A 15,020-nucleotide genomic window follows, 5' to 3' on the forward strand; every position below is an offset into this window, starting at 1 on the left:
TGTCATTAGAAACCCCTAGTATATATCATTATAAATGGTAAGTCATTGTAAGTTTTTTTTTCAAGTTAGGAAAAAAAACAAAAAAGAAGAGTAAGAGGACTACTTCAAAGATCCCATATAACCCAGTAAGGCAAAAGAGATATATAAAATAATGTTGAGAGTTAACAAAGAAAAATTGCACAGTGAGAGAATGAAAATGAATGATTGAGCTCCATGTACAGGTCCTGTGGATGAAGGGTCACCATTATCAATATTATAAGGCATAGCATCTATATATTAATCAAGCATTAGAAGATCTTCTGAAGTGCCATAACTCATCCTTTGGCCAGTGGAATAGTCTCTGACATACTTCAACCAAAAGATTTCTGTAGGGGGGCAGTAGAGGTTATGGCACTACATAAACCACAACAATGAGTTCTTACTGAATTGAGCACCAGGTTGAGCATCTACAACTTTAACTTCATAGTGGAGAAGATGAAGCCTTGGGGTGTACTTGGACTATTTGCTGTATTATGTGGTCTGAGGAACAATTCCTTCTGATAAGTCATAATGATCTCCTAGCTGAGCTGCTCAACATGTAAAAATAAAGCACTTGCAGAGTTTCAAAATGGATTTATTTTGCTAATGTTCGAAGAACTGTATCTAAACCATATTAAAGAGAATAAACACACAAGTGGGTACCAAGATATTTCAGAAGTGGTTTATCTACGGTGGAGGCTCTATTGGGACTGCCATCTATTTTCCATATTATCCTTCCCTTTCCTCATTGGATATGATGGTCTTTCATCTTCTCCTATAATACTTTGGAATATTTGTGTTCTTATTCCTCAGCTTGTCTTTGATTATCTCTCATGAGTTCTATCCCATTCTCTCTGTGTCTTCTCCTGTGTACCTCTTCTTCTGCACCTGTACTTCTCCTTTTGCATCTGGGAAAGCAGCAGAAGATGGCTCAAGTCTCTGGGCTCTACACCCATGTGGGAGATCTGGAAGACACTCTGTTGGCTCCTGGCTTTGGAACCGCCCAGCTCTGGCCATTGTGGCCATTTGGGGAGTGAACTAAAGGATGGAAGATCTCTTTTTCTCTCTCTCTAGCTCTCTTTCTCTGATTCTGCATTTCAAATAAATAAACAAGTATTTTAAAAAACAGTGTTCTTAATTAGGAAATTATTTTGCGACAAAATAGATGCAACTGGAAAGCATTATGCTTAGTGAAATAAGCTAGCCTTGAAAAGACAATTATCTTTTCTTTGATAAGAGGCAATTAATATAGAATACAAAAAGAGTATATAGGAATGAGACAGACATCTTTTGATATGGTTGGTGTTTTTTGCCCTTGTTTATACTTCTGCAGAACTTTGGTCTTCTTACCTTTTACTTGTTGAATATTATGGCTAGTGTTGAATTAAAGCCTGTGATTGTAACGTGGATTAAAATTATGTCTTTGCAACAATTAATGAAAAGAAAAGAAGAGAAGGAAAGAGGAGGATTGGCAGATGGGTGGGGAAAGGGAGGGAAGTATGATTATCTTCTTAGAACTGTACCCATGAAATGTATGATATTTAGTCTCTTTATATTCACAAAAATAAAAAATAGGAAATTAATTTTTATAATTTCTTAACCACTGTACCACCATGGCAAATTAAACAATATTTTTTCTCTGGTACATCAATGGTTCCTGTTTGGAGAAGGAGAATGTGCCCATTTTCCTGACTATGGTCATTTTCTGGCAACAGATTCATGTTTCGTTCTGAGGAAAGGCATGGTATGAGTCAGATAAGATTTAGTCATGGGCCAAATGAACCAAGGTTTGGGTGGAAGTGGGATGAGGTGTGGGACCTGTGAAGAGTTTATTTTAATCCACATATGAAATGACAAAGCTATGTTTAAAATAGTAGAGTGGTGTTAAAAGTAGAGGAGAAGGAGACATGAAAAGAACAGAGAAGAACACCAGGAACCGATCTATTGAACATGGTTGGGGGAATGAAAGAGGAGTGTTGATAACTGCTGACAGCATCCCTAAGAAAGCGTGGATCCAGTGTTTCCATGGTACTTGGATGAAATAAAAATCTATCAGTCATGTATTCTGGGGTGAATAACCCTCTGAGTTCTGGCTGCTCCACTCCTTTTTTTTTTTTTTTTTTTTTGACAGGCAGAGTTAGACAGTGAGAGAGAGAGAGAGAGAGAGACAGAGAGAAAGGTCTTCCTTCCATTGGTTCACCCCCCAAATGGCTGCCACGGCTGATGCACTGCGGCCTGTACACTGTGCCGATCCGAAGCCAGGAGCCAGGAGCTTCCTCCTGGTTTCCCATGCGGGTGCAGGGCCTAAGCACTTGGGCCATCCTCCACTGCACTCCCGGGCCACAGAAGAGAGCTGGACTGGAAGAGGGGCAACCAGGACAGAATCTGGCACCCCAGCTGGGACTAGAACCCGGGGTGCCGTTGCCGCAGGCGGAGGATTAGCCAAGTGTGCCGCTGCACCGGCTGCTCCACTTCTAATATGAGTTTCCTCTTTATGGCAGGGAACTGTAAAGTTTAGATGAAATATTGATAATAATAAAGTGCTTTACAAGTATCATATAATATCACTGTGCCAGTGATTCTTCAACTTCATAACCACTATGCAGGAAGAACGACAGCATTGAAGGTCACACATTTGGGATCCTGATTACTTTGCTTTGTTCTACCTTTGTAACTGTAGTCAATAACATAGTCTTCCCACGTCTCAGTCTTGTCATAGGTATATGAATAACACCTTCACTCTTGCAAAGATTTAGTGATACATAAAATGCCTGGCACCTAATAAATCATGGTTTCTTTTATACCCTTTTGCTCCATGTGTATTCCACAGCAATCATTGCAACAAGACTTCTGGTAACACAAAAAACTGAACTAATGTAATCCTAATTACATAATGTATTTTAAAATTAAAGCTTTCTTTTTCTGTCTATATCAATATAGACTTATCACCAGATAGAGATCTCTAAATAGTAACTAGCTAGGCATTCAGTAGGTTTTATCAGTTCTGTTTTGGCTGATATTCAATGTACTGGCTTTCTTTCTAAGATGGATGGATTTAAAAGTTTCTGTTGCTAATTTAAGTACAGAATAGAAATTTTATTAAACTCAAGAACTAAAGGCACTGGGCCAGTATTGTGGCATACAGATTAAGCCACCACTTGCAAGATAGCATCCCATATGGGTTGCAATTAGAGTCCCGGCTGCTCTGCTTCTGATTCAGCTCCCTGCTAATGCGTCTGGGAAAGCAATGGGGGATGGCCCAAGTGCCCAAGTGCTTGTGTCCCTGCACTCATGTGGGAGACTTGGAAGAAGCTCCAGGCTCCTGGCTTTGGCCTGGCCCAACCTCAGTCACTGTAGCCATTTGGGGAATGAACCAGTGGATGGAAGAATTTAAGACACCTCTCAGGGCCAGTGCTGTGGCATAGCGGGTAAAGCTACTGCCTGCAGTGCAAGCATCCCATATGGGAGGTGCTTTGAGTCCTGGATGCTCCACTTCCAATCTAGTTCTCTGCTGTGGCCTGGGAAAGCAGTGGAAGATGGCTCAAGTCCTTGGAGACCTGGAAGAAGCGCCTGGCTCCTGGCATCTGTTTGGCCCAGCTCTGATCATTGTAGTCATTTGGGGAGTGAACCAGCAGATGGAAGACTTCTCTTTCTCTCTCTCCCTGGTTCTGCCTCTTTGTATCTCTGCCTTTCAAATAAATAAATAAATCTTTTTTAAAAAAGATCTCTCTCTCATGACAAGAGCCTAGGGTGATAACTGATGCCATAAACAAGAGTGTCAATTTGTTAAGTCAACAACAGGAGTCACTGTGCACTTACTCCTCATGTAGGATCTCTGTCCTTAATGTGCTGTACATTGTGATTTAATGCTATAACTAGTACTCAAACAGTATTTTTCACTTTGTGTTTCTATGTGGGTGCAAACTGTTGAAATCTTTACTTAATATATGCTAAACTGATCTTCTGTATATAAAAAGAATTGAAAATGAATCTTGATGTGAATGGAAGTGGGGAGGGAGAGGGAAAGGGGAGGGTTGTGGGTGGAAGGGAAGTTATGGGGCGGGGGAAGCCATTGTAATCCATAAGCTGTACTTTGGACATTTATATTCATTAAATAAAAGTTAAAAAAAAAGATCTCTCTCTCTCTCTCTCCTCCCCCTTCATTTCAAATAAATAAAATAAATATTAAAAAAAAGAACTAAAGTTATATTTAAATACCTTATGGTAACTAATATAAGCAGAGTATCAGCTATGCCTAAAAAAGACTCTTCAATCTCTTCTTAATAAAATCCTATTATCAGCATCATTTTAAAATGGATATTAATCTATATTTCATAGGATTTTAGAGAAATGGCACAAAGAATAAGCTCACAGACCCACTAACACCCATCATCTCCACTTTCTTCCTTGGCACTTAGCTAGCAAAGACCTTTTCTGGTAGATTATTTTCAGCTTCCTGAGTTTTGAGATTATTTGGGATTGAAGTTTTGATTCTCTTCCAACTGGTCTTTTAATCGAAAGACCCATCTCAGTTTTCTTTTCTTTCATCTTCCACAAGGAAAATTTCCAGGGGGAAATAAAAACAGTCTAGTGTTGGAGGATGGGGGGGGGGGCAGTCTGATCTCTCAGTTCACTGCTCTCTGCTTTGCTTACAAGATTATTTACAGTCTTTTCTTCTGTGTCTTTTTTTTCTCACAAGAAAGCACAAACTGTTTGAACTGGGGCGATTAGGACCCCTTTGCTCTTTTTTCTGTGCAGGAAGGAATGATTTCACGGTAGTTTAGCTTCCCTGAAGAACAGTGGTCTTGCGTATCCGCTCCCTGCTCCAGGGCGGAAAGCTGCTTGTTGAACTTAATTTTCCATATAACTGGAATATATCTATATTACATCTCCAGTTATTCATTTAACAGCCCCGTCTGATGAGTTTCTTTGAAAAAGAGGTCAAACACCGAGATTAAAATATAAGCTTTTAAAAAAAAGTAAAACAAACAATAAGGAACATTAAGCTTATTAAAACTGCTTCCTCATGAATTTTTAAGAGTTTAGTTACCTAATGATAAATGGCATTGTGCAAAGAAACTGGACAGACTAAAAGACACACAAAGGTGTGACTTTTTTCCTGTAAAAATATTAAATCAAGAAAGATAAATTGGTTGATTTAACCAACTTTGAAACTTGATCAGACTATAAAAATCAAACATAAAATAAATGTGCACGTTCTAAATCTTTGAGACTTCCATTTTTTTTTTCATCTAGGAAGTTGTGTCTGACATTAATCTTCCTGATAAGAAGAATTTTCGGGTGACTTAGTACTTACCATCGTCTTTGTCAGGGACAATTGTAATCTGAGCCCCTGGGAACTCTGATCCGAGTCTTCCACCCATAGGCATACTTAGAAGGACATGGAATGTTTCCTCCTCTTCATACAAGGAGTCGTCGATTACAACAATCCGGCACATTTTCTCCTGTTCATCTCTGTCAAAGCGGACAACGCTGGTGTGGTCCTCAGGCCTGGATATGTAATCAGAGTAAGACAGCACAGAAGTCGGCACGGTTCCAGTTGCTGTCCCTGAAGGCCGAGAGAAGACAAAAGGTTTTTAAGGTAGAATATAACACCACAAAGTCATTTCCAGAAGTGATCATCTTCATATGCAGCATTATCTTGGACATCTAGAATATAAAGACACTCCTGGAATTGCAACAGCATCTACACACTGTTCCTGTACAGTGAGTGAACTGTCCTCAAATTGGCTATAATGAATGGGCAGTTCCAAGTGTTTTCTTGTCTTTCTTGTCAATCAACTTTTAGATCAACCTAATATTACAAAATAATATCTCCTACTGCTCAAGAGCTTACTGTGTATAGGCAAAATGCCAAGTGCTTTACATACTTACCTCATTAATCTTCTCTTAACTACTCTATTGAGTTTTACTGAAGTTTACAGAAGTTAGGCCATTTGCTCTGGGTTCCATAGTCCAAAGCTCCTCTGTGTTAAATCACTATGCTGTACTGACTTTGAAATCATATAAACATAGGGGTGGAAATTTTAGCAAAAGTCAGCTCAGATACTAATAGCACATATTACTCTTTTGTTTACATTCTTCAAAAGTCTACTCGTTTCCTGCACACAGATTTAGTATATTAATGAATATTACACACAACTATTTTTTTTTCTTTCTTTCTTTTTTTTTCTTTTTTTTTAAACTTTTATTTAATGAATATAAATTTCCAAAGTACAGCTTATGGATTACAATGGCTTCCCCCCCATAACGTCCCTCCCACCCTCAACCCTCCCCTTTCCCACTCCCTCTCCCCTTCCATTCACATCAAGATTCATTTTCGATTCTCTTTATATACAGAAGATCAGTTTAGCATACATTAAGCAAAGATTTCAACAGTTTGCTCCCACACAGAAACATAAAGTGAAAAATACTGTTTGAGTACTAGTTATAGCATTAAATCTCAATGTACAGCACACTAAGGACAGAGATCCTACATGAGGAGTAAGTGCACAATGATTCCTGTTGTTGACTTAAAAAATTGACACTCTTGTTTATGGCCTCAGTAATCACCCTAGGCTCTTGTCATGAGCTGCCAAGGCTATGGAAGCCCCCTGAGTTCACCGACTCTGATCATATTTAGACAAGGCCATGGTCAAAGTGGAAGTTCTCTCCTCCCTTCAGAGAAAGGTACCTCCTTCTTTGATGACCCGTTCTTTCCACTGGGATCTCACTCACAGAGATCTTTCATTTAGGTTATTTTTTTTTCCCCAGAGTGTCTTGGCTTCCCATGCCTGAAATACTCTCATGGGCTTTTCAGCCGGATCTGCATGCCTTAAGGGCTGATTCTGAGGCCAGAGTGCGGCTTAGGGCATCTGCCATTCTATGAGTCTGTTGTGTATCTCACTTCCCATGTAGGATCGTTCTCTCCCTTTTTTATTCTATCAGCTAGTATTTGCAGACACTAGTCTTGTTTATGTGATCCCTTTGGTTCTTAGTCCTATCATTATGATCAATTGTGAACAGAAATTGATCACTGGGACTAGTGAGATGGCATTGGTACATGCCACCTTGATGGGATTGAATTGGAATCCCCTGGTATGTTTCTAACTCTACCGTTTGAGGTAAGTCAGCTTGAGCATGTCCCGAATTGCACATCTCTTACCTCTCTTATTCCCACTCTTTGTATTTTTTTCTTTTTTTCTTTTTTTAACTTTTATTTAATAAATATAAATTTCCAAAGTACAGCTTTTGGATTAATTTTGCAATGATTTGCACCTTTCATTGGATATTAACTCATGAACAAGATGCATATTTTGAAATTTGTTTGAAATGAGATTCAAACTAGTTTTATTATTATTATTATTATTTAAAGATTTATTTATTTATTTATTTGAAAGTCAGCGTTACAGAGAGAGAGGAGAAGCAGAGAGAGAGAGAGAAAGAGAAAGAGGTCTTCCTTCTGATGGCTTACTCCCCAATTGGCCGCAAGTGCCGGAACCGCGCCGATCCAAAGCTAGGAACCGGGAGCTTCCTCCAGGTCTCCCACACGGGTGCAACGGCCCAAGGATTTGGACCATCTTCTTACTGCTTTCCCAGGCCATAGCGGAGAGCTGGATCAGAAGTGGAGCAGCCGGGTCTCGAACCGGCGCTCATATGGGATGCTGGTGCTTTAGGCCAGGGCGTTAACCTGCTGCGCCACAGCGCTGGCCCCTAAAACTAATTTTAAATAAGTTTACTATTTTATATATCTATTCATCTTAACTTTATTTAAAAGGCAGAGTGGAAGAGAGACAAACACAGAGATTTTCAATCTACTAGTTCACTCCCCAGGTGCCCAGGACTGGACCAGGCTGAAGCTAGGATCTCAGAACTCAGTCCAGGTCTCCCATGCAAATTGATGCCAGGGATCCGACTTTGGTTCATCACCTTGCCTCTCAGGGTGTGCATGAGCAGGATCCTGGAATTTTAAATGCAGCTGGGACGCAAACACAGGTACTTGCATGTTGGATGCAGCTGTCCCAAGTAGTGTCTTAACTGTTAAACAAAATGGCTGACCCTGGGACCAGCATTGTGTTGTACTGGGTTAAGCCTCTGCTTGCCATGCAGGCATCCCATATGGGTACTGGTTTGTGTCTCAGCCACTCTGCTTATACTGCGGCCCTCTTCTAATGTGCCTGGGAAAGCAGTGGAAGATGGCCAAACTTCTTGGGCTCTTGCATCCACTTGGGAGACCAGAAGAAGCTCCTGGCTTCAGCCTGGCCCAGTCCTGGCCATTGCAGTCATTTTGGAAATGAACCAGCAAGTAGATCTCTCTATAAATTTCCCCTCTTCTCTCTGTAACTTTAAAAAAAAAATCACCTGGAAAAATTCAACACTAGACATGGTAAATATACTTTTTAAAAAAACCTAACCCTTAAATTAATTTCTTTACCTTGGGTATACAGTCCCCTTATCTCTCCCTCTCTTGCTTCTTCCCTCCCTCCTTTCTTCTCTCTCTTTTTCTTTGTTTTAGAAATCTAACTCCCTTCTACTTGAGCAGTACAAGAGGGTTTGAGCTATTTTTGGATTGCAAAGTAGCGAAATGAAGTCATGAGTCCAAGGTGCTCTCAGGAAATCCTCAAAGTTGTAACACTGAACAAAATCTCCTTTATAAATGCTTTTTGTATTTATACAAAAATCTAATAAATGCTTCTTGTAGCAAAATGTTATGTGCTCAACATGTTAAAGACACTTATTTGCTTTTTTACATCTTTTGGGGTGAATTTTATTCATTTATTGTCTCAGATTAAGCTACCTTGTTGTGTGTAACAGATCACCATTAACTCCCGGCTGACATCTCCAGTTCTCCTGATGGGAATAAACAGTTCACCAACGTTCTCTTCAACAGAGTATTCAGGGTGGGGGATAAACACAGTTGATTCTAAAGAGAAAACAAACACGGTCACTGTTACTTTTGTTTGAGCTTCTTATCTCTGATACAATCCTATACAAATTAAAATTCTCTAATGATTGATTATGCATATTCTTCTAGAATAACAGTGTGAAGGGAAGGAGGGAGCAGAGCTGAAAAGAAAAGTAGGTATAAAATACAGAGGCTCTGGAACTGTCAATTGTCAAATCTAGAAACAAGCATGGCTTTTATCATCAATAATCGCTTTTTCCTCAGTAAGTCCTGCTGACACTGTTTCTTCAAACCTTGTTCTCCTGGCACAGATGAACACCTTCTAGTGGAGTGGAGGAGGCAGAAATAACCTCAGAAAGGCTGTCCCACTGCATCTTTTACAATGAGGAAACACAGGCTCACACAGTTGAACTTCTTTGCCAAGGTCAAGTCAGGATTAGAATTCAGATCCTATAATGGCTACTCTGTTATTCTTTGCACCCAAAGTATGTGCCTTTTGAATGATTCATGATACAAAAATATAATCAGACATTGACTAACACTTTTTAAAATAACTATTCTTTTTTTAACTTTTATTTAATAAATATAAATTTCCAAAGTACAACTTTTGGATTATAGCGGCTTTTCCCCCCATATCCTCCCTCCCAACCACAACCCTCCCCTTTCCTGCTCCCTCTCCCATCCCATTTACATCAAGATTCATTTTCAATTATCTTTATATACAGAAGATCAACTTAGTGGTGCAAACTGTTGAAAATAGCTATTCTTAAAATCTGTTTAGTGTATTTCTCAGTTGTAAGGAATATTTTTGCATTGTCCTTCATCCTCTGGTAGAAGAGCAACCACATTATGCATACAACATTATGTTTATATGATATTTTATGTTTCAATGATTCAGTTTTAATTTATTTGAAAGGTATGCTAAGTAATAGAAATGCCCTAATCAGATGAACAAATATAGTTACTATATAAAACAATTGCTACCATTTAGTTCAATAGTTTGATACTGAAAAACCCAAACAGATATTCTGGTATTTGACTGGGAGTCCATTTCATGGAAAGTCCCACATCCGCACAGAAAATGCTTTATGATTATTTTTAAAACAGTAATCCCCACTGTTTTTGATGATAATAAAAGATGCTGGAATAGCGGATATAGCTCTTGAGGACCATACTCCACCCTGCTCTGTGCTCCAGGAGAGGACTAAGGGCAAACACATCAAGTGTTTCCCTTGCACTCTGGCCTCCGGTTGGGTCAGCCAAACAGGAATACAGGAAGGAGTGTGGAAGGCAAGAGCAGAGAGAGACTGGGTATTTATTGCTTGACTCTGAGATTTCCAGCACGGACTACACCCCCAGATCACTGACTAGGCTTAGCCAGTCTCTCCTCCCTAGAACTCTTCTGGCCTTCATGTGGGGATCCTGATCACCTTTTCTAGTCATGGAGCGCTTTGCTGTGCCTGGGAAGTTACACATTGTTGCTGTCACCTGTATAAAACAGTCATAAATTATTCATTTTGGATGGGTCACTTGTCTTTTCCTGGGACCCAGATATACTCATTTTTAAAATATCCCTATTAAAATCTATGAATATGAATATACATTTTTCATTTAGGAAATACTGAGGGGGTGACTTCAGTAGTCAAGCACTGTTCTAGGCACAAGGGATACAAAAGTCAACAAAATCCTTGGCCTTATTGAGTTTTCATGCTAGTTGGGGGATGTGGAGAAAGAAGAAGATAAATAAATATATAAGAAAATGTATAGTGTGTTAGGGATAACACATGATATGTGCTGGGGTGACAGAGTGTGCTTGGGCTGAGCATATGGAAGCTATAATACATAAAGCACAGCAAGCACCTCTGATGGAGGCCCATTTGAACTGAGATTGAAAGGCGAGAGCAAGATGCTATATTTGAGTAACCTAGAGGAGAAAATTCCAGGTAAAAGGAGAAGCAAGTGAGAAGGGTTCAGATCAGGTGGTGCCAAGGAGGTACAAGGAACTACTAAGAAGCCAATGTGGAACACTGGGCAAGGAGAAGACGGAAAGACCTGAGACTAAAATGGTGGTGATCCTGGGTAGTAGCCAAATCAGAGAACCATCAGGTAAATGAGAAAGACTTTGTGTGTACTCTTAAGATATGAGTGGGAATAAATAAAGACATCTGAATTTGATGAGAACAAGAAGATGTTACTTATTCAGAACTTGTTTTAGCAATGTGTTTTGACAGACTTAGAGGGGGGCAAAGAATGTCAGTGTTTACTATAGAAAAAAACTAAGGTTTGGGGTGTGCTGTTATTGGAGGCTGTGCTGTGGGAAACCATAGCAGGCTAACTAGACGGGGGCATCCTATGTGTTTTGTTAGGGGGTCATATTTGGATTTCTCTAGCTGATCTGATGCCACTATCAGAGCAAGTCTTGAGTTTATGTTGATTGCAAATAGAGGCTCGGCTTTGTTTCTGGGTTGCTATGGGTTGTGAGCCAGACATGCATTTTAATGTGTGGTCTGCACCAAGAGGCAGCAGCAAGAGTGATACAATATGGTTGTGAGTAGGATGCATTATAAAAGAAGAGGCAGAAGTTTTCTGATGGATCAGATGTGGTATGTGAGAGGAAGCAGAAGATTCCAGGATTACTCCGAATTTTGTTGTCTTGACCAACTGAAAAGATGAAATTGCAGATTATAAAAGTGAGGAAGGAAGACAGTAGGAGACTCAAATTCAGGAGTAGAAATCTTGAGTTCATTTAGGACATATTAAAATTGAAATGCCTTTTAAATATCCCAACTGAGATGTTCAAGTAGCTAGTGGGCACAATTATAGATTCCCTTGGGGAAGTCCAGAATGGAAATGTACACTTGGGAGTCATTGGACAGTACATAAAGCCATGAATCAATAAAATGACAAAGGGAGGGATTGTAGATGAATAAAAAGTGGACCCAGGGACTTGTCTCAGACATTTAGAAGTCACAAAGAGCAAAGAGGCCAGGAGGGAGTCCCAGAGTGAGGCCACCATGGGAATGTGGGTACAGGAGGCCAAGTGCAAATAGTGCATCAGGGAAAAGGGAGTGATCAATAGCTCAAAGCAGCTGTCAAGTCCTGTAAGCTGAGAACTGGGAGACCAAACATATATTTTTGCAAAGGGAAGTCACCAGAAATTGATTGCGTTTATCAAAACTGTTTATGTGGAGTAGAGTGGGCTTGAGAGAGAATGAAAGGAGAGGTGCTGAGGACAACACAGTCATTTCCTTCAAGCAGTTGTTTTAAATGGAACAAAGTGGCATCTAGAGAAATGCATTTGCAGGTTTATTTATTTTTCTTTTATTTGCACAAGGAGAGAGAGACAGAGATCTTTCATCTGCTGGTTCACTCCTCAAATGCCAATAATTGCCAGTGCTGGGCCAGGCCAAAGCAAGGCGCCAAAAAGAACTCAATATGGGGCTCCCATGTTGGTGGTAGGGATCCAAGTAGTTGAGCCATTGCCTGCTGCCTCCCAGGTTGTACATTAGCAGAAATCTGAAATTGGGACTAGGTAGAACTCAAACCCAGACAATTTGATATGGAGATGCATGCATCATAAATGGGCATCTTCACCTGCTGCATCACAATGTCCAACCCATACATGCATTTTTTTTAAGAGATGTATTTATTTATTTGAAAGGCAGAGTTACAGAGCAGCAGAGCTAGAGGCAGAGATTGGGAGAGAGAGAGAGAAAGAGAGAGAGAGAGGTATCTTCTCTCCGCTGGTTCACTCCCCAGATGGCTGCAATGGCTGGAGCTGGGCCAATATGAAGCCAGGATCCAGGAGCCTCCTCTGGGTTCCCCACATTGGTGCAGGAACTCAAGGACTTGGACCATCCTCCACTGCCCTCCCAGGCCACAGCAGAGAGCTGGATAGAAGTGAAGCAGCCAGGACTCAAACTGGCACCCATATGGGATGCTGGCACTGCAGGCAGTGGTTTGACCTGCTATGCCACAGTGCCGGACCCAAGCAGGTTTATTTTTGAATAGAGTTTAGTAAAGGAAGAGTTGTACTTACAATTTTGAAGGAAGATGTCACCAAATATAAAATTTCAGCATGGAAATTATAAGACTTCAGTACAAAAAATATGCATAGTGCCATGGAGTATTCAATATTCCCTGAGTTTATTTTCATTAGCTTTTGGAAATTCACCTTGGTGTTATTAGGTTTTGGAAGTTTTCAAGTCATGTATTCCATGGTATTATAGAAAACTATGGAAAATTTGATTTGCTTATTAGGATTTGTTAAAGAATGACTATTCCCATTATCCTAGAATTTGTGTGTTGGATCCTGAACCCCCAAATTAATGGCATCAGAAGATGGGGGCTCTGGAAAATTACAAGTCTTAGATAAGATCATGAGCATGGATCCCTCATCAGGGGACTAGTGCCCCAATAGGAAGAGGGAGATAGAGACTTCTCTCTGTGAGCAAGCAACAAGGAAATTCCATGTAGGGATACAGCAGGAAGGCAGTCATCTACAAACCAGAAAGTAAACCCCACCAATACTGAATCTATCAGCATCGAGATCTTGGTTTCCTCAGCCTTCAGAACTGTGAGCACTGAATATCTATTGTTTGAGTGGTCTCCGTCTGTGACATTTTGTTATAGTAGCCAGAGTGACTAGGACAGGCAAGGCTGATCATGCATAATATTCATTCTATACTGCTAAACTATGCTGGTTGATTATTTTGTAAGTTACTCACAAAAGGTCCATCCATACGTTTTTAACTTAATAAACATCTTTGAAATTTAAACCTTGAATACTTGAGTTTTGGTTTCTCCTACACTCTATGAACTATTTAGGGTTGATTAAACAGGCCAGGACCTCTTGCCAGAGCCAGTAGATTTAAATTCTGAATAAAGAAGAAAACTGGGTGTCCAGTACATGCCCTTAGCTCTGGAATTCATTCTGACAACTGATCTGATGAAGGCAAACAGGCCTGGTATCAAGTTTAGGTCTTCTGTTGACCTAACTTCTCACAGAAATGTGTTGTCTGTGGGAGAAACTAGAAAAGGCTATCAGAGACAAAGAAAGTCTTCCTTGGTAGATTTTTCGGTTGACATTGTTTTTCAACTTCACTCTATATACACAATAGAAGTGTATATGTAAACTGCCAGAGGAGGCCAGCTCTTTAAGTGTAAAATTCTTAAAAGTGGCATTCCTTTACTGTCCTTAAAAATGATTAGCTAATATGCAGGTTATTACTATTTGCTAAGCACTATTCTAAATACTTGTACGTGTAATGGCTAGTTTTGTCCTTGCAGAAACCTTTGAGATAAGAAGTATGATGACTGTCATTTTACCTCTGAGAACATGGGGCAAACAGAGGTTAAATAAGCAGACGGATGTGAGGTTGGTAGGTGGTGATGCTGGGACTTGAACCCAGAAAGTTCACCTTAGAGCCCAAGTTCACAGTCGCTGTGCTTTACTGCTGTGTGAAAAGCTATCAGGACAATGGGAAGCTTCACCAGCATTATAGAAAACTAAAAGACCAAACACAGGTTATAAAGCAGAGATATAAATACTAAGGCAGATGGCAAGCACAGGAGAGGCAGAAAAAAGCAAACAAATTAGAAAGGAGTATTTTTGAGAATTCCTTTAAAGAACCAATATTTCTGTCAAAATTATATATATTATATATAGTTGTATGTATACAAAAATTATTTTGTCAACTATACAGTCTATATTAAACATTAACACAATTATACAAGTATGTAAAGGTATGTTATACGTATAACACATATTCATATATTAGTATATAGATAAAATGTAAGTACTTCATTTACAAAAATCTATATGTCGATTTTTCTTTTTTTTGACAGGCAGAGTGGACAGTGAGAGAGAAAGATACAGAGAGAAAGGTCTTCCTTTTTTGCCGTTGGTTCACTCTCCAATGGTTGCCGCGGCCGGCACGCTGCAGCTGGTGCATCGCGCTAATCCGAAGCCAGGAGCCAGGTGCTTCTCCTGGTCTCCCATGCGGGTGCAGGGCCCAAGCACTTGGGCCATCCTCCACTGCACTCCTGGGCCACAGCAGAGCTGGCCTGGAAGAGGGGCAACCGGGACAGAATCTGG

The 15,020-nt window shown here is 40.0% G+C and overlaps 1 protein-coding gene across 1 annotated transcript in view; it reads right to left on the reverse strand.

Annotated features, from left to right (window-relative positions):
• Positions 1-15,020, reverse strand: part of FREM2 (FRAS1 related extracellular matrix 2) — a 219,466-nt gene that overhangs the window by 104,253 nt on the left and 100,193 nt on the right. The window contains exons 5-6 of the mRNA XM_017350619.3: positions 8,816-8,941; positions 5,336-5,587 (exon numbers count right to left, since the gene is read on the reverse strand). Of these exons, the coding sequence (XP_017206108.3) occupies positions 5,336-5,587; positions 8,816-8,941 (378 nt within the window). The remainder of the gene's footprint in view (positions 1-5,335; positions 5,588-8,815; positions 8,942-15,020) is intronic.

Source organism: Oryctolagus cuniculus, chromosome 9 (genome assembly GCF_964237555.1).
Source record: "Oryctolagus cuniculus chromosome 9, mOryCun1.1, whole genome shotgun sequence".
NCBI lineage: Eukaryota > Metazoa > Chordata > Mammalia > Lagomorpha > Leporidae > Oryctolagus > Oryctolagus cuniculus.